This window comes from Hyaena hyaena, unplaced genomic scaffold (assembly GCF_003009895.1).
Source record: "Hyaena hyaena isolate Hyena2069 unplaced genomic scaffold, ASM300989v1 scaffold_24, whole genome shotgun sequence".
NCBI lineage: Eukaryota > Metazoa > Chordata > Mammalia > Carnivora > Hyaenidae > Hyaena > Hyaena hyaena.
Genome location: NW_024080656.1, coordinates 2668739 through 2688988, shown reverse-complemented (window position 1 = coordinate 2688988; position 20250 = coordinate 2668739). Strand labels below are relative to the sequence as shown.

At 37.1% G+C, this 20250-nt stretch overlaps 1 protein-coding gene across 2 annotated transcripts in view; it reads left to right on the top strand.

The window, feature by feature from the left end:
- Positions 1–20250, top strand: part of RFC1 (replication factor C subunit 1) — an 83239-nt gene that overhangs the window by 42619 nt on the left and 20370 nt on the right. For both annotated transcript variants that reach the window (XM_039227017.1, XM_039227016.1), the window contains exons 5-12: positions 3988–4220; positions 5299–5376; positions 9705–9782; positions 10909–10996; positions 12117–12415; positions 14794–14901; positions 17010–17189; positions 18349–18453. In XM_039227017.1, the coding sequence (XP_039082948.1) occupies positions 3988–4220; positions 5299–5376; positions 9705–9782; positions 10909–10996; positions 12117–12415; positions 14794–14901; positions 17010–17189; positions 18349–18453 (1169 nt within the window). The remainder of the gene's footprint in view (positions 1–3987; positions 4221–5298; positions 5377–9704; positions 9783–10908; positions 10997–12116; positions 12416–14793; positions 14902–17009; positions 17190–18348; positions 18454–20250) is intronic.

The window sequence follows — 20250 nt, the reverse complement described above, 5'->3', positions numbered from 1 at the left end:
CTCATTTTAGCCACTCTGACTGGCGTGAGGTGGTATCTCAGTGTGGTTTTGATTTGTATTTCCCTGATGAGGAGGGATGCTGAGCATCGTTTCATGTGTCTGTTGGCCATCTGGATGTCCTCTTTGGAGAAGTGTCTGTTCATATCTTCTGCCCATTTTGAAGACTAAATTCTTAAAAGTGGAATTACTGGGTCTAATTAATGGGTATACATATGTAAGGACTTGGTACATATTGCAAGACCGTCCCCCATAGATTTTAAACAGTTTACTACCATTGCTTGTTATGTACGTGACATTTCCCTGTACCCTTGGCAACAGTCTTTTTAACGTGATAATCTTAGAAATTTTTGATCTCACTAAACTGCATGTTAGCCAACAATCTCATATTTATGAGATTGCTGGAGAAAGGGTTAAACTAGGGATTGCAAATATCTATAATACCATTGTTTCCTTTTCTGAGGCTATACCAGGTAGCAGTAATTGATCTTGTCTGAAGTGAGTTCTTAAAGACAAATACATTTTAGATAGTGAGGAAGTTCTTGAGCAATTAGGAAAGAACTGTAACAGAAGAAAAGTGATGGATTTGATCCATTTAGTTCTGGGATTTTCTGTTATGCCGCTTATAAGCATGGCTGGGTGTAGTGGAAATGGGACTTTCCTGCTTTTGACATTTTTGAAGTGGGGAAGGGGAGTGTAGTAGAGGACTCTCATTTTGCAGAGACTGTGTAGTTTTGTGCTTTCTTCATTAAGGTAATCCCTCGTGCCCAGAAATATAGCTGTTGAACTTATAGTAAACCAAGGGAAAATTATAAAATTTAATAAGCTCTCACTCAGATGAGATTAGACGCCTTATCTTATGTACACTGGAGTATGGTTTTAGTTTTGCACTTACTCTCTAAGGGAGAGTATTGGTTGTCTATACTTAGCAAGTTCCAGTGTTGTGGTTATTTTTTTTAAATTAAAGCCAGAATATCAGCACTGTTGGTCTTGTTTTGAATCTTCTTTTAAGGGCACTTTGCATATATATATATATATATATATATATTTATTTATTTATTTATTTTGACTGCTACGTAGAATAGTGTGTTGATTCCTACTGGTTTGGTTATGCTACAGCTTAACTGAGTCTGGGGGTTTAAAATAAACCAGCTATACATTATAAATTATTATTTGGTTTTCTATAATATAACAAGTATGTTGTTATCTTAGAGAAAAAGAAGGGTTTCAAATTACATTCTTAGTGGTTATTAGGACTATTATGGGTGATTTTTGTGGCTGTTTTACTTAAGTGGAATGTTGATAATGACACTTCTCCTTTGCAAAACATCTGAATTGGACACCTTTTCCCACACCTGGCCGAGGCATAGAAGGCCTGGTTTCAGGTAGGGAGAACAGATATATGAGGGACTGAACCTAGTCAGCTGGCTGACTCTTATGAACAGTGGTTAGATGAAAATCTAAGTATATAAAGCCTTGGATGTGCTTAGAAAGTGTTACAAATGAAAATTTTAAGCTTGAAGGTTGAGTGACTACAGTTGAGGGTAAATAAAACAAGTATGTTTTAGTTATAATCTTTTGCTTGCAGGTTAAAACCTGCTTATTGTAAAAAACCTAGGTTATTGTGAGCAAAGTGGAATTTGTTAAGCCATTTTCTTAGGAATGAACCTTAACATCTTAGTTTATTTTTAAATTTTTTTTTTTAATGTTTTATTTATTTCTAGGAGAGAGAGAGAGAGCGAGCGTGAGCAGGGGAGGGTCAGAGAGAGAGGGAGACACAGACTCTGAAATAGGCTCCAGGCTTTGAGCTGGCAGTCAGCTCAGAGCCTTACGCGGGGCTCGAACCCACGAACCGCTAGATCATGACCTAAGCGAAAGTCGGACGCTTAACCGACTAAGCCACCCAGGCGCCCCTAACATCTTAGTTTAAATATATCAGTTTAGCAAACTGATCAAGGGTAAGATTGACCCCCATCTTGATTATGTGCCCACTGCTGGTCCAGTTGTTGGTGGCGAGGAGTATGGAGTCATTTTATAAATTTATCCATGATTATTGCAGGCCCTTGGAGGATAGTGTGAAATGTAAATTCTTTGGAGATTTGTAGTGAACAATTAATTCATTTGTAGTGAATTTGCTTTAAGTGGTGGGTTACTTTTTTTTTTTTTTTAAATGTCTGTATTTTGAGAGCGACACCATGTGAAAGGGGAAGGGACAGAGGAGAGGGAGACAACAGAATCCAAAGTAGGGAGCTCTGATATATCAGCACAGAGTGTGATGTGAGGCTTGAACTATGAGATCATGACCTGAGCCGAAGTCGGGACGCTTAACCGACTGAGCCACCCAGGCCCCCCTATAGTTTCATTTTAGTATAAATATAATAATTAGAAAGTGGGGCACCTGGATGGCTCAGTTAGTTAAGCATCTGACTCTTGATCTCAGCTCAGGTCATGATCTTGGCTCAGGTCATGATCTCATCATTTGTAAGATTGAGCCCTGTGTTGGGCTTGTGTGCCAGCAGTGCAGAGCCTCTTTGGGATTCTCTCTGTCCCCTCTCTCTGCCCCTTCTCTGCTTGTGGGCATGTGTGTGCTCTCGCTGTTTCTCTCTCTCAAAATAAATAATAAACTTTAAAAAATAATTAGAAAGTAAGACTAAGTCCTTTTTGATTCTTACATACTGTAGGTGCTTTCCTCTTTGAGATGGCAGCCATGTAGGAATAGCCCAGTGCATGGCAAATGCTCTTGGTTGAATGAGGGAGTACTTGAGAGGAAGTGACTCACTCACATGTGGCCTTGCACATCAAACTTATAAAGTGAACTCTCTCACTCCCATAGTGACCTGGCCTTCACAATTGCCTTTTAGATTTTTTGTTGGATTTCTTTTGTTATTACTAATGGCCAATGAAGAGAGCTTTTTATCTTCTGAATCACTGAACCAAACCAAACCAAACCAAACAAAAATTTTTAGGCCTTTTTGAGGTACATTGTTGTATCTAAGCATTAGAAAGCTTAGAAAGACTTTTAAACCAGATGTTTAGGGAGAACTTTTTAAAAGAAAGATAAAACATAACCAAAAAAAGTATTTAAAGTCTTACATGAATGGTTAGATATTGCCAGTATACAGCTAGGCTCTGACGACTTCTTATCCCCTCTGCAAATAACACCTAGTCCAAGGCCTCAGCATTTCTTCTGGAACAACAGTAGCTAGCTTCCAAAATGGTCTTTCTACATTCACTTTTCCCCCTTGATGGTGTGTTCTCCAAAGGATAGAACTGATTACTCAGTATGCTGAAAATTCTCCAGTGGATTCTCATTCTGAAATAGAACCTAACATTCTTTCCATTATCTAGAAAGTCCCACATGATTTGGCCCCTTCCTATCTCAACAGAACTCTAGTGGATGTATCCCCTTCATTATGCTGCAGTCCCAGTGACCTTCAAGCTCACTCACTTTAAGGCTTTTGCTCTTGAGTTTTCATTGCCTGAGGTATCTTCATTTCAGGGCTCTGTTTGAATGTTGCCTATCAAAGAGGCTTTCCCTGACCATGTCTGAAAGAGCCTCCCCCCCCTCCCCATTTCTGTTGAATTCTTTCATCCTGTTTACTTTTTCTTTATAGCAATTATAATTTGTATTTACTTGTACATGTGTTTCCTCTTCTAGACTCCAGAGTCCATGAGGACAGGGCTTTTGTCTTTTTTATTCACTGCTGCATCCTCATTGCTAGCACATAATGGATGCTCTGTAAATATTTGTTGAAAACATGAGTAAATAACTATATTTGTATCCTCTGGGTGGTAACTGGTGGAAATGGTTTATTACATATATAGCACTAACAAATGTAAGGATGACTGTTGAATTCAGGAGATAGGAAGAAACAAATCATTAGCATTCCATAGCTCTAGTATACTTTTTATAAAGCTGGTGGAAGTGGTTGCTTTATATAATTAGAATTGATGTTTTTTAAAATAATGTTTGGTTATATTACATTTAAGATGAAGATGACGACTTTGTTTGTAAGAAGGCAGCCTCTAAATCAAAAGAGAATGGAAGATCTACAAATAGTTATCTTGGAGCATCAAATAAGAAAAAGAATGAAGAAAACACTAAGACCAAGAATAAGCCTTTGTCACCAATAAAACTTACCCCCACATCAGTGCTTGATTATTTTGGAACTGGAAGTGTCCAACGATCAGATAAGAAGATGGTAGCAAGCAAAAGAAAAGAGGTGAGTGTTCTGCATTCAAGTAAGAATGTTCAGGATTTGTACCCATTTTTTGTTATTAATAAAAGAAATTTAGATGTTATAAATTGGTCAGCATATTTTCTTAATGAAAATAATTTTCCTGTGATTATGGGTAAAACATACTGCCATCATTTTAGAGAATGAGGAAGTTAGGATATTACACTTTTTTTTTTATATTTAAAAGTGGGAAAAGATTATTTAAATCATAGGAATAAGTTGAAATTCTTAGAATTTAAAGAAATACTCAGAATGTAGACTCAGGGCATCTGGGTGGCTCAATTGGTTAAGCTTCAACTCTGAATCTTGGCTCAGGTCATAATCTCATGCTTTGTGAAATCAAGCCCCTTGTTGGGCTCTGTGCTCTTGGCGCAGAGCCTGTCTGGGATTCTCTCTGTCTTTCTGCCCCTTCCCTGCTCAGTCTGTCTCTCTCTCTCTCTCTCTCTCTCAAAAATAAACAAACATTAACAACAACAACAACAAAAAGAGAATGCAAGCTTACTTTGCCATTGACTTCAGCCAGACAAAATTAGAAAGTAAGTTTGTTCCCAAATGAGGTCATAAGTATATAACTTATAAACAGAGCTTACCTGTGTTATACTTTTGATCTTTCTCTATTGGCTGATGTTGGAATCAACTTCATAAATTATAGTGAAAGTAGTCTCCTGAGTTAAAACCTGCCAAATGGTGTGTGTGTGTTGATTGTGTTAGTGCCTCTCTACAGGACAAATGTAACCATTCTCACATTCTGGTTTACCAATGTTCTGGACTATTTCTGAAGCTAAGATGTTAGTCTATAGGTTTCTTGGGGTTACTTCTTTTTTGAACATTACAGTAGAATAAATTGAGAACCATCTGTCTGTAGGATATTTGTTCATTAGGAAATTGCATATGGTCAGGGAGTAGCTATGAACATAATCTTCTGGCTGGTGTGTATTGAGACTATTTTATAACTGATGAATGTACCGCTCGTTTGTGTATTTAATTAGCTACAGTTGAGAAAAAGTACTTTGTTTTTAACTTACAGTTTATGTGATTTTGCTTGATTTTCTTTGAAATATAGCCTTCGCAAAATGTGGATGATTCCAGATTAAATGATGAAGCCATCGCCAAGCAGTTGCAACTTGATGAGGATGCAGAGGTATTGACATTTTGTTTAGGTATCATTAACAACTTGATGTTATGCCTTGCTATTTAGTCTACTCAGACCAAACAATCAGGATTGTTCTAGTTTAATTTTGAATTGACTCTCATTGTAAGAGTTATATGTAAAATAAGTTAAAATCTAATATATAAAAATATTATTAAAAAATTTTTTTAAAGTTTATTTTTATTTTTGAGAGAGAGACAGAGTGAGTAGGGGAGGGGCAGGGAGAGAGGGAAAGAGAGAATCCCAAGCAGGCTTCTCACTGTTGGCCCAGAGCCCGACGTGCGGCTCAAACTCACAAACCGTGAGATCATGACCTGAGCTGAAACCAAGAGTTGGACGCTTACCCGACTGAGCCACCCAGGTGCCCCTAAAAATCTAAATTTATGTAAAAAATAAATGATGAGAGTAGGGGATAATTATTTATTTAAAGATTTATTATTAGATTTCTTTGAATGGAAACCTCGTTTAGTATAGTTAAAATAATTTAACTTAGTCATATCCTTTTCCTTTTCACTGTGGGCAATTTCATCCACTCCAGTGGCTATAAGTACTAAGTACATGCTGATGATCCGTACATCTGTTCCAGTTCAGGGGCCCTCTTGAGCCTGTTATATTCATTCAGCAAGTATTTATTGAGCCCTTGGTGAGTTCATGGCACAGTTCTATGTCTTGTCATTATAACTGTTGTGAAGAAAAGTAAAGGGATAGATAAGTTTTGGGGTAATTAGTGGGGTTGTGCGTGTTCTATTTTAAATAGAGGGGTCTTAACCCCTCTATTTAAGAAGGCCCCTCTGAGGAAGTGACATTGGGGAACAAAATAAAGTGATAATGGTGAGCCATGGGACTGACTACCTGGAGGAAGATTTCTTCTAAACAGAGAAAAGCAAGTGGTTTTCCTGAGGTAGAAACATTTGAGTTTGGTGAATTTGGAAATCTGTAAGTCATGACAAGTCTTTGGAACCTACCAGAAGAACTTGAAATGGTAAGGGTTTTGGAGTTTAGTCTCTGTGAGATTAGAAGCCATTGGAGTGTTGAATACAGAAGTGACATATTTGATGGATCTTAAAAGAACATTATTTTGGCTGCCGGACCATGGTGGGGCAAGAACAAAAGAAGATTAGTTTGGAGACTGTTATGGTTGAGTAGGTAAGAAGAAGTTAGCTTGTACCAGGGTGGTAATGGGAGTAGTAAGGAGTTGTCATAATCTTTATGTGCTTTGAAGATGCAATCTTTCTGTTGTCGCTGACAGAGTCCGTGTAAGTTGTGGGAGAAAGAGAAGATGCAAACATGACTCCTATGTATTTTGGCTTGAGTAACTAGATGAATGGTGGTATTATTTATTAAGATGAACACTGGTACGAAGAAAGAATTCTGTTTTGGACATGTTCAATTTGAGATGCCTAATAGGCTTCCAAATGGAGATTCAGAGTAGGTGTTTGGATAGAAGAATCTGGAGCTCAGGAGAAAGATCTAAACCAAAGATGTATATTTAGGGATCATTAGCATTTGAATTGTATTTGAAACTAGTGTAACGTGATAAGATCATGGGGAGAATGTAAACAGAAGTCTCAGGATTGAACTCTATGGTACTATTAAGATTTAGATGCCAGGAAGAGGAAGATGATCCAACAAAGGAGAGTTAGGAAAGTGGCTAGTGAAGTAGGAAAGTCAAAAAAGGTTGTTTTTTTCTGGAAGCCAAACAAAGAAAATATTTCAAGGAAGAAATATTTCATCTCTGTCGAAGGCTCCAGATGCCTGAACCCCCTTCTTGTTTATTAGCTTAAATGTCATTTTCTTATACTCCCTCAACTATGTTAGAAACCCCTCCTATAAACTGTGTTGCATGCCATTGTAACTACTAATAACATTTATTATAATTTATTATTATTTATTATAATTTATTATAATTGTTATTTATGTGTCTTCTTATTGTAGGCTCTAAGTCTACCCACCAGGGCTGTTTATGTTTCACTCAGCTTTTGTGACATCAGTGTTCATTTTCGTGCTTGGCATAGAAAAGGCTCTTGTTAAATGTTGTGTGAGAACAGTATTTCAGTTTTCTGAGATGTATCTGATCACATTTTGTTAATTTGGCAGTTTATACAGAGTTTGTGTTTTTAGAATCTTTTCCATCTTATTTGATTACACTGAATTATACAGACTGTAAACAGATACCCCCATAACTGAAGGTAGTTTCAGTAAAACTGTGAAGTAATTTTTAGGTATATGGCTTCTTGTCCCAAATATTAGAGGCCTAACCCATCCTTTCCAAACTGGCTTTGGTATTTTGTATCTCAGTGTCCCTGTTTTCCCATTTCTGTCACATTCTTTTAGAATCTTATTTGGTTAATTTATTAGTCTGTGCATGAGCTGGGGAGGGGCAGAGGGAGCTGGACAGGGAGAGAGAGAATTTTAAGCAGCCTCCACTCCTAGCACTGAGCCTGACACAGGGCTCCATGTGGGGCTCGATCTCACTATTGTGGGATCATGACCTTAGCTAAAATAAACAGTCAGATGCTTAAATGGCTGAGTCACCCAGGTGGCTCCCAGGAATGAATTTGTAATGGGAATATTTTCATTTCTTCTGTTCTGTCTTCTCAAATCCTCTTTACTAGAAGCATACTATAGAGTGTGAAATTTGGGGAAAATAGTGTAGAGTTCAACCAGAAATCGCTGCAACTGGAGGTTTAGAATATGAAGGACTTTTCTATGATGAAGATTGTTCATATTGTTTTTTGCAATTAAATGTGTAGTTCAGTTATGGTAAGTAAATATTTGGTGACAGTGTATTGATGTGTGTCTGTCTGGCTTGCTTATAGTTCTGTGTAGCTTATGTTCGTTCATTTTATGAACAAGAAGGGGCTTGATTACTGTGTTCTCATCAGGCTTCTGCCAACTTGAAATTGAGTGGATTTGGAGGTTCTTTCCTTTGAATAATATAAGGAGGCTTTTTGATATTACATTAAACGATTTTATTATGGTTACACTGGGGCATAAAACCAATTAGTTTATAAATGAGAAACATAGGGGCACCTGGATGGCTCAGTCATTTAAGTGTGCAACTCTTGATTCTGGCTCAGGTCATGATCTTGTGGTCATGGGATTGGGTTCCATGCTGGGTGTGGAGCCTGCTTGGAATTCTCTTTCTCCCTCTTCCTCTGCCCTTCCTCTACTCATGCTGTCTTTCAAAAAACAAAAATAAATAAAAATAAAAAATTATAAGTGAGAAATATATTCCACTGCTACACATTCTTTTCTAGAAGAGTTCCATTTTGCTGCAAATGAAAATACTGGAAATAACAAGGCAAGTAGAATACTGTGTATTACTTTAGCATGTTAGGATGATGAATTAAGTTTTCAAAAGTCAGAAGAGATACATTTGAATTAGTAATTGAAAATTGAAGTTTGATGATTTTAAGTGATAGTTACACTTGTATATATAATATAGTATTGTGAACAAAGAAATTATATAATTTTCTTTATTTTTGAGATTCACCTTTGTTTGTGCCCTCCAGTCTTTTGTTTTTCTGTAAGGGTGAGACTTTTCAGAGCTCTTTGTAGAATTCAGAATAAATAGAAGTAAGAGATCTAGGGCTGCCTGGGTGGCTCATTTGATTAAGCATCAAGTCTTTCGGCTTGGGTCATGATCTTACAGTTCATGAGTTTGAGCACCGTGTTGGACTCCGTGCTGACATTGCAGAGCCTGCTTGGGATACTCTCTCTTCCCTTTATCTGGTCCTCCTCTGCTTTTACTCTTTTCTCTCTCAAAATAAATAAATAAACTTAAAAAAAAAAAGAAATAAGAGATTTGTAAATGTTGTGTTTAAAAAAACCATAGACTGGGGCGCCTGGGTGGCTTAGTCGGTTAAGCGTCCGACTTTCGCTTAGGTCATGATCTCGCGGTTCGTGGGTTCGGGCCCCGCGTCGGGCTCTGTGCTGACTGCCAGCTCAGAGCCTGGAGCCTGTTTCAGAGTCTGTGACTCCCTCTCTCTCTGACCCTCCCCTGCTCACGCTGTCTCTCTCTCTCTCCTAGAAATAAATAAAACATTAAAAAAAAAAAAAAAAAACCATAGACTTTCAACTTTATAAGTGAGACTCTAAAAATATGCTCAATTTGTCTATTTCACCTACAAAACTAGAAATAAATATTCTGAAATCTTTGGCTGAATGAAAAAAACCTGTGATACTGAAGATTAGGTGGAAAAATATTATAATTTCTGGAAAATGTTTTTTCTACTTTTAAGTATCATTTATGAAACATTTAAAAATTTTCATTTATAGAAAGAAAAAGCAACTCATTGTGTTGACACTTTTTACAGCTGGAGCGACAGCTGCATGAAGATGAAGAGTTTGCCAGAACATTAGCCATGTTGGACGAAGAACCAAAGACCAAAAAGGTGGTGTTTGATTCAGCTGTTTGTTTGCACTCTGAATATACACTGCAGATTAGGGGTCCCTGTCATACCTGTATATTTGAGGCTCTGGAGATACAACCAACCATGAGTAACTTCTAGAAAGAAGCTAAATTATTTTAATTTATAAGAATGTTCTTGAGGAAGCTCATTGAGAAACATATTCTTGTTCAAGAAGGCTTGATTGAGCCAAAGCCATCCAGAACCCTTCTTCACAAAATGATGAATTACAACTTTTACTCACAGTCTCTATCGTAAATGGATTCTCATGTTCTTGTTCAGAGAATAGCACTTGCTAAGGAACTTAAGTTTAATAACTTTAATGTTAATTACTGTCTTTTTGGAAGCACAATTTTACTATTTCTAATTAGCTGATTTTAAGATCTGTATTAGTCCTAGTGTCAGGTAATAATGAGTGTATTTTTAGTATCCTTAAAAGCATCATTGTTTTTTTTTAGGCATTTGATTTCCAAAAAATTAGCCTTGTTTCCATTGAATCATATTCTAGCTGTTTTAAAAGATTTTAACAGCAGGCAGGTTTGAGACAATAAGGAGTGGTGGGGAGTTTGTCATTTGAAAAGCCTTACTCCACCTTAATGACATTCAAATTATAATTATTTTTTTAAAAATTGTGTTATGTTTCCCAGTTTGTGACTTCTTTGTAAAATGTGGTTTTGAGGGAGCAGTGGAGAGGGTGGATTTTATTTTTTCTCTTGAGAAAGTGCTCTGTTTTCTTTTGAGCTTTAGATTGTAGTCTTTTATGTTTAGATTTTAGTTTTTAGTTGCCTGACACAAACAAATTGAGAATTGAGATGAAAGAAGCAGAAGCAACTCTTCCATTCTTACAAGTTGGGAAAAATTGTGATAATTTTTTATAGATACATTTTTTATAACCTTTCATCAGTTTCCTCATCTGTAAAATGCATCATTTTTCCTAGAAATTTTATGGATGAATGAATGGAAGTTTATCATATTATCTTCTTGGAAGTTGGCCCTTAATCTTACAATCGAAACTTAAATTAATTAAATTAAAACTTTGATCAATTTTAATAACATATTTTATGGTAGTTTTCCCATTATTTGTCACATTTGACACTTTAAATTTTCTTAGACTCGAAAGGACCCAGAAGAAAGAGAAACATTGTCATCTGTCCAAGCCAATTTAAGTAAAGCAGAAAAACATAAATCTCCTCATAAAGGTAATACTAGCAGAAAAAAGTAACCTGGAACATTTTTCTTTACAGAAGAAAATTCATGATAATCTGTTTAAACATTCTATTCAGTAATTGCCTTGTGTCGTTAGGTAGACATTATTTTATAGAAATATTGATACTTCTTAGATATTTTGAAAGCTATATTTGGATATTAGGTGGTGTTAAATGTCTATTCTATGATTGTTGTAAAAGATGTATTTCAGTTCTTGGTTTCATGTTAATGTTAATTTCCAAGTGTGCAACATGTGGACTTCAGTATCTGATGGCAAAGAACTAGATGTTTCAAGCTTAGAGAGTTGACTCATAGTTGTCCAGGTCATCTGAAGCTCTCCTGCTGATTGGCTGTAGGTTTTATTGTTTTACTAGTCCTGATAATCTAACTGTCTGCTAGTATAGATGGTCTTTTTTTTTTTTTTTTTTAAATGTTTTATTTATTTCTAGGAGAGAGAGAGACAGCGTGAGCAGGGGAGGGTCAGAGAGAGAGGGAGACACAGACTCTGAAACAGGCTCCAGGCTCTGAGCTGGCAGTCAGCACAGAGCCCGACGCGGGGCTCGAACCCACGAACTGCGAGATCATGACCTAAGCGAAAGTCGGACGCTTAACCGACTAAGCCACCCAGGCGCCCCTAGTATAGATGGTCTTATTCCTATAAGTAAATTCATTCATGTAGTACCTTTTAGTCTTGAAATCACAGGATTTAGGGCTTCAGACTATACTACAGACACAGAATTTTCATGTGGCATTTCTTTTCTGAAATTTACAGAAATCTTCTCTGAAATTCTGTGTAAATTTCAGATCATTGAAGTTTATCCGTGGAATAAGGCCATGTCTTTAGGTGTAGTTTACCATATCATTTGAAGTAGAGTCATTTATATTTAAAAGGACAGACAGATCCTTTAATTTGAATTGGTTATATTAAAATGTACCAGTGTTGAACTTTTTAAAATAAATATTCTATATAAAGGACTAAAATCTTAATGTAAATGTTGCAAAATCACCATATGACATGTGTGCTCATATTATTGAGTTGAAAAGTGAAAAAAAAAATCTTGATTTGGGTATTGTTTTCCCCAAAACAAGTCATAATCTTTTCTTTCTTTCTAGTAAAAACAGAACAATTTTCAGATGACAGAAAGAACTGTAGTCCTAAGAAGCAAACTAAATGTGAAAGTTTGAAAGGACCTCAGCAATATTTGAAGTCCTCGCCTCACAAAATAGGAGAAACTTCTCCAAAAGCCAGTTCCAAGTTGGCCCTTTTGAAAAAAAAAGAAGAGAGTTCTTATAAAGAAACAGAACCTATGGCTTCAAAAAGAAAAGAAAATGCCATTGAATTGAAAGGACAGACAAAAACTCCTCAGACAAAAACTCCTAAGAAACCCAAACGTTCTCCAGCTAAAAAAGAGGTAGAAATTTTCTAAAAGGATGTCATTTGGGGGCTATGTGTTGGTCTGGATTTGATTGTTTTTTAAGTTTTGTTTTTAGCTTTTTCAGTCATTATAATGTGTTTAAGATAACTTACTTAAGTGCTATTGCAGAATATAGCTAAATTAGCCAATATTGAGTGTTAAAGTGTATTAGATATTGCAGTAATACATATGATATCTCAGGTAATCTTCACAACAACCCTGTAAGATACTTTTGTTTATTATTCAATTTTTAATGATGAGGAAACAGACTAATAAAAGAGTTAAGGAACTTTTCCAAGATCATCCAACTAGTAAGTGGCAGAGCCAGCTTTAAACTCCGGTCCTCTGAGGCAAAACAAAAAAAACAGTATAATAACATGATGGCTCTCAGCATGGACTCTGGAGCCATTTTCAGGTCATATAGCTCTGCCATTGAGCAGATGTGTGACCTTGGTCTGGTTATTTCCTTTCTCTCTTTGTCTCCTCATTTGAAAAATAGGGCATAATAATAGTACCTGAGTTAATATGTAAAACCACTTGGAACAGTGCCTAGTACATAAGTGCTGTTTTTGCTATTATTATTAAAGTAATTTAGATTTGCCCTGAGTGTACTCCTTTTTGCTATTGTGTAAATGTTGAGATACTGAAATCATTTGAAAGGCAAAAAACAATGAAGTAATGCAGAATGGTTTTCAAAATTTTTCTTTCATTTTCGTATATATTTAAGAATAATTGAATGGTTTCTTAGAATCTCTAATTTGGAACCACCTTAGATTCATAATGAGAAACCACTATTTCTTCAAGTTTCTTAGGCACTTAGAATTAAAAGCAGAATATTGTCTATTTTAACTGCTCATCACCATAATTTTTTAGTGCAGAACAGTGAAATTGTGATTTCTAAATGCTTTTGTTTGTGGTCAGTGCTCGTAAATATGCTTAAGGAAACAATTAACATTTTGGTCTCCAATTTTTCTTTACTAAATGAAATACTTATCTGGTGGAAAATGTTTTTCTTCAGGCATACTAAACATGTTCATTGTGTAGAGGTTGGTCTATTTTTATTAAAGGAGAAGAAATCTTTAAATGTTACTGCTACTCTTCACCTTATTTTTCAAAGTTGGAATAGAAATAACTCAGAACTTTTATGTTAACAGCTTTGGGAATAGTAGAGAGTTTAATAAATTCATTCTACCTTGGTCAAATAATTTCAACATCATAATAATTTCAAATGCTTCAGAGTTACTTTATAAATTGTGTATAATTCAGAATTGCATTTTTCATAGAATTAATGTTATAAGTGAATAATTTTCCCATTTTGATAATGCATTGGCCTCTCCTGTGAAGCTTGTTAAAGATATGTTTTGGTGATCTGCACGAGTGTATTTTAATAAGCTCCTCAGATGGATGCAAGTGCACACCATTGCTTAAGAACCACTGTTAAAAAGTAGGGTCAGAGTCTAGGACCAGCCTCTAATGGCTTACTTAACTTTTAACCAAAGCAACTTATTTTATTGATTAAAATCATTTATTTGCATAGAAGTAATATTTTGTCTGTTCTCAAAGGGATTTGAGGTAGCTTTTAGTTAAAAAAATATAAAATAGGAAGTGGAAAAAACAAGAAACCATCCTTGCAGTGGTTCTCAAGTCAGAATTATCTAGGATGTTTTTCCCTCAAATACACATGCCCCAGCCATACTCCAAGCCAAACTTGGAGTGCATCTAGGGATATATAGTTTGAAAAGATCTTCCAAGATTTTCTCAGACAGACCTGTAATAAGATCCTTGAGAGAAACAGAATAGGAGAGATTAAACCTGGAAGGGAGAGTGGTGGTGTATAGAATGTGTCGAATTTTTGGAGTAAAGCTTGCCTGTCATTTGAACCAGCTGTGCATCATGAAGCCATCAATGGTCTATAAACACCATTTAGGTGTTTGAGGGGTATGCAAAGCTATAGGATAAACATAGGATATCTTCTGGTGTGATGAAGTGTATTTGGGGAAAAATGAATTTTCTCATTAAAATATGCATGGATATATTATGGGAAAGAACTTGAAACTCACATGAATTTTTGAAGTAAAATCCACTTTTTATGTTTTCTTTGCTTGGGGCTAGCAGCTTGGCTTGTGTACCAGATCTGCCCTTGTGGTATATTCCTCTGGAGCGTCAAAAGGTTTGAGAAGAGCTGAGCAGGGATGTTTATAAGCCAGGCATATCTAAATGGGGAGTACCTGCGTAGCTAAAAATGGTCATCTCAGGACCAAACACAGAAGTGACTTAGTGTTTATTACTGATAACGTTTTTTTTTTTTTTGATATGTATTCACTTTATCTGAATGTTGCATGACTTTATTCAGTTTTTTTTCCTCCTTCCTAAAGTCTATAAGTCCTGAAGATTCTGAAAAGAGACGCACTAATTATCAAGCTTATCGAAGCTACTTAAATCGAGAAGGTCCCAAAGCTTTGGGCTCCAAAGAAATACCAAAGGTCAGTGCTGAGAGGGCGTGCTGTACCGTCAGGGCCTCTGGCCCCTGGGTCCATGCACGTATTCACTATTTTTACAGGAGCAGAAAATTGATAATTAAAAATTAACAGAGGAGTACATGGATGGCTCAGTTGGTGAACCATGCAACTCTTGGTCTTGGGGTTGTGAGCTCGAGCCCCATGTTGGGTGTAGAGATTACTTAAAAAATATGTTTTTTTAAGTTTATTGTTTTTAATTTTTTTAATTGTTTTTTTAATGTTTTATTTATTTTTGAGAGAGAGAGATAGAGACCGCATGAGCAGGGGAGGGTCAGAGAGAGAGGAAGACACAGAGTCTCAAGCAGGCTTCAGGCTCTGAATTAGCTGTCAGCAAAGATCCCGATGCGGGGCTCGAACCCATGAGTTGTAGGATCATGATCTGAGCTGAAGTCGGACGCTTAACCGACTGAGCCACCCAGGCACCTCTTAAAAAATATCTTTAAAAAAATTTTAACAGAAAAGCCTTAGTCACCATCTTTGTGAATTAGGGATGTTTTTTCACATTATGAATTACTGCTTGATACTACTTAGAAAAGATTTCCTTTAAGTAACCCATAAACCTACAGGGGCTGAGTTTTGAGGAATTTGGTAGTCACAAGACTAATGTTTTTCACTGAAAGTATGGATCCACCAGAAAGGGAGTGAGTGAAGCTGTGCCAGAAAGAGAAGGAGAATCAACTGTAGTATGAGATTTCTGAGAAGGTAGAAGGGGAGGAGATTCAGATCACAAATGTAGATAAGTAGTTCCCCTAATAAAGAAGGGAAGAGGGTGAACCTTTAGGGGCTGGTGAGTAATATAGGAGGCTAGAGGAAGATGTCAATCTTGCCTCGTGCATGTGGTGTGAGAAAGACTTTAACCAAACCTCTGCACCAGAGGACTTTGGGCAAAGTGGAGTCCTTATAGGGGTCTCTGTCAAGGCAAGGTGGTGGAGGGTATATTGGAGTAGAGGGTGAGGATTTTGGGCAGCTTGCTGGTCCTGCAGTAAGTGTTCTAGAGTGTAAGAGGTTGGTTGGGAGCTTAGAAGTGCTGAGTTTGGCTAAGTGAAAATATATTCAGAGCCACAGGATAGGTGATTGGGGTGTGGGATAGGGGCTTGCATGTGGACTTTGCTAGGGTCATTTTGAATTCATTGAAAAGAATTTAAGTACTTTAGTGTTCACAAGATCATTTTGATCCTAGAATCATAGGGCTTGAAGAGACCTGGAGTTGTTGTTAATCAGACCTTTTCTCTCCAAGCAGATTCATAGCTTTTCCCCCCAACCCCCTAAAGATTCTTCACCAGGATAGTGAAGGATTGAACTTGTATTTGGCAGTCTTTGAATTTTGTTTAGCTTCTTTCTTTTAGGCCTGTTTTAAGTCTGTGTTGACTCAGTTCTTTATTCAAAGGGTAATAAGTAAGAATCATTTACATAATTTTCATTTTGCTTGGTTGTATCATTTTATTGAGCCATTACAAAAATGTTAAAGAGTCTGTAACTATACATAGTTCCAATTAAGACTGAATGTCTCCTCCTCCCAGTTCTCTTTGGCCAGTGTCTTTTGTATATCAAGTTATCTTTCTAACCAAGAGATCATATGATCTTGCCTTTAAGTTAATCGCAGGCTGTTAGATTTACTATTATACAGTAAACAGCTAGAGAGGAGAGCAGGAGCTCAAACTTGTTTTGCTTTTTTAGAATCCAATCTTTCCTTTCTTAACAATAATAAATTCTACAAGTGGATTGCATCTAGTTGTTTACTTGAGGTTTTACAAGTTAACTAGTGGTTTAAATATTTAAAAAACCATGAGAGTAGTGTGAGTGGATAATTTTAATAAGCTTTGTTAACTGTATTGGATGTATATTTTTCATGGCTGGTTTTGTAAGTTTATTAAATGCTAGCCTACATGAGAATTTCTCAGGATTTAATTTCGGGTTCTGCTTATTTGCTGCGAATTTCCTGCAAATTTTTCATGCTGAGATTATTTATGATGTCAAATGAGAAAAATCAACTTCCTGCAGTTTTGATGCCAAATATTTCTTTGGAAAGCTACCATGTAATTTCCTCTCTGCTTGAACATTTTGGTTTTTAGGGAGCTGAAAATTGCTTGGAAGGCCTTACATTTGTAATCACAGGAGTGCTGGAGTCCATTGAACGAGATGAGGCCAAGTCTTTAATTGAGCGCTACGGGGGAAAAGTAACAGGAAATGTCAGCAAGAAAACAAACTACCTTGTCATGGGTCGTGATAGTGGACAGTCCAAGAGTGATAAGGTGGGTACTGCTGTCTTCTCACCACAGGCCAACAGCCTGCTTCCGTTGGCAGGCCCTTAACTGTGGCCGTTTGTAGTAGTGCCTTCTCTACACAGAGTTAAATAAAAAATTGGAAAAGTTACTTCATCCCTATGTTATTCCTTCTCCAAGAATTGTTCTTGGCTTCAACTTCAGAATTTTGGTTTTCCAGTTGAAGGCACAGTTTCTGTGTAGTTGACTTTCTTAGTGTAGTGTTCTAGTTTAGATCTTTTCAAAGATAGAAGCAAATACAGTTTTCTTTTTCTTCTAGTCCTAAATACTCCTATATGTGCCACTGTACACCCCATCTTAAGTTTTGTTTATTGAAAACTCTTTTTGTGTTGGGGAAGATTCTATTTAGCTCCAAGCTCCAACACCTGATAAGTGTGTTTTGACAAATGGCCGCTCATTTCCTTACCTAACAAGAATTCTAGAGGTAGGCAGTTGCTAGGGATGGTCCAGCAGCTCAGTGATGTGGCTAGACTAGTCCCTTTCTCCACCTCTGTCATCTTTACTGTGTTAGCTTTAGTCTTTGTGTATGTTTGCAAGTGTCGCAAAGTAGCTGTAGCTCTAGGCATTCAAGTCCATATCTAAGGCAGGGAAAAGGGAGCAGTGGCAAAATGTTACCCTAGCGGTGATTGGCCTTATAAGAGTTTTCCTGGAAACACCTCTGTAGAATTCCCTCTACGTCTCATTGGCCAGAGCTGTATGGCTATTTGTAGCTTATAAGGGAGTTTGTGGAGGATGAGGACTTTGCTGATTCTTCAATCATAATTTATCACGTGGAGATGGACACATCAGAGTTTTTTTAAATAGGGAAGATTGGGGGAAAAACAAACTTTGGACAAGTCCATCCTGGGAGGCCCTGCTGCCTTTGCCCTTCCTAGGGTAGAAGGAAAAATAAAGCAATCCACAAAAGGGGTAATTGCCACCTCCAACCTATCACTCTTAGGGGATGCATCTATTTATTTTCTATTTTTTAATGGTATTTTTTCATGAATATGTTTTTTTAAAAAATTCCAGTTTTTCTAATTTATAAATGTAGTTTTTCACCTGTGAATAGATCCTAGAATCATTTTTTTTTTAAACGGAAAGTAATGGTTAGGATACAGTTTTAATGATTTGTATTTTTAATCAACAGGCAGCAGCTTTGGGGACAAATATTATTGATGAAGATGGTCTATTGAATCTGATTCGAACTATGCCAGGCAAGAAGTCCAAATATGAAATTGCAGTTGAAGCTGAGGTTTGTATAAAATGAGCTTAATTTATTTAAGTTGGTTTATTTAACACTTTTCCTATTTCATAGAGACATTTTGTGAGTAGCCATAGGCCTGTTGCCAAAAAGATTAACTTTGCCTTCTACCACAGATGAACCTACCTTATTTCCTTCTGAGCAACGGATTCCGCTTTAGGCTGTCTTCTGTGGTGTATTTCCTCTGTGTCTTCCTCCCTCCCTTCCGTTTAATGTTTGTTTATTTTGAGAGAGACAGAGTGTGTGTGTACCAGTGCAAGCTGTGGAAGGGCAGGGAGAAAGGAAGAGAATCCCAAGCAGGCTCCGCACTGTCAGCATGGAGCCGGACTCGGGGCTTGATTCCATAAACCATGAGATCATGACCTGAGCTCAACTCAAGAGTAGGATGCTTATCTGACTGAGCCACCCAGGTGCCCCTTACCTTTTCTTAAAGAAATATAAGGAGAATGAGAGCAGTGTATTGCACTTACCATATCTGCTTAACTAAACTTTCCATAGTTTCCATATTCTTTCAGTGACTTTGTGCAAATGTTTATTGCTTTTAAGAGTTCTTTAAGGGATATGTTCTAGGTATCTATCAGCAATTTTAAGTTCATTTTCACTTAGAACTTATTAGGACTTTTTCATTTGTGACAGAAGCCCATATTAGTTTCAGCAAAAAGGAAAAACATATTGACTCACATAACTGAATTATGGGCTGGCTGGGTCTGATGTCAAAACTATGGATCTGGAGACCATTGGGCTTTTAGAACTCTTTTAGTTTCTTCTCTGATTCTCCCAGTGTTATCTTCATTCATTTCCACTTTGTTTGTATCTTTTCCATATATGGCACACAAAGGTACCAGAAATCCAGGCTTAATGTCCTCAGTTCTGTCACCCAGGTGGTGAGGTTGTCTTCCCTTAGTTATAACAGTCTTGGGGAATAATTTGTTCTTTTCTTTTTTTTTTTTTTTTTTTACAAATATTTCATTGTCAAATTAGTTTCTACATAACACTCAGTGCTCATCCCCAAAGTGCCCTCCTCCATGCCCATCCCCCCCTCCCCCCCTCATCCATCAGTCCTCAGTTTTTGTCAGCATTCAAGAGTCTCTCGTGGTTTGCCTCTCTCCCTTTCCCCCACCATTTCCGCCCTTCTTCTCCCCCTTGTTCCTCCGTCAAGTTCCTCCTAATCCTCCTATACGTGCAAACGTATGATATTTGTCCTTCTCTGCCTGACTTATTTCGCTCAGCATAACACCCTCAAGGTCCATCCATGTTGCTACACATGGCCAGATTTCATTGTTTCTCATTGCCATGTAGTATTCCATGGTATAGATAAACCACATCTTCTTGATCCATTCATCTGTTGATGGACACTTAGGCTCTTTCCATGTTTTAGCTATTGTGGAGAGTGCTGCTATGAACATTGGGGTACATGTGCTCCTATGCCTCAGCATTTCTGTATCCCTTGGGTAAATTCCTAGCAGTGCTATTGCTGGGTCATAAGGGAGTTCTATTGTTAGTTTCCTGAGGAACCTCCACACTGTTTTCCAGAGGGGCTGTACCAGTTTACATTCCCACCAACAGTGTAGGAGGGTGCCCGTTTCTCCACATCCTCGCCAGCATCTAGAGTTCTCTGATTTGCTCATTTTAGCCACTCTGACTGGCGTGAGGTGGTTTCTCAGTGTGGTTTTGATTTGTATTTCCCTGATAAGGAGGGATGCTGAGCATCGTTTCATGTGTCTGTTGGCCATCTGGATGTCCTCTTTGGAGAAGTGTCTGTTCATGTCTTCTGCCCATTTCTTCACT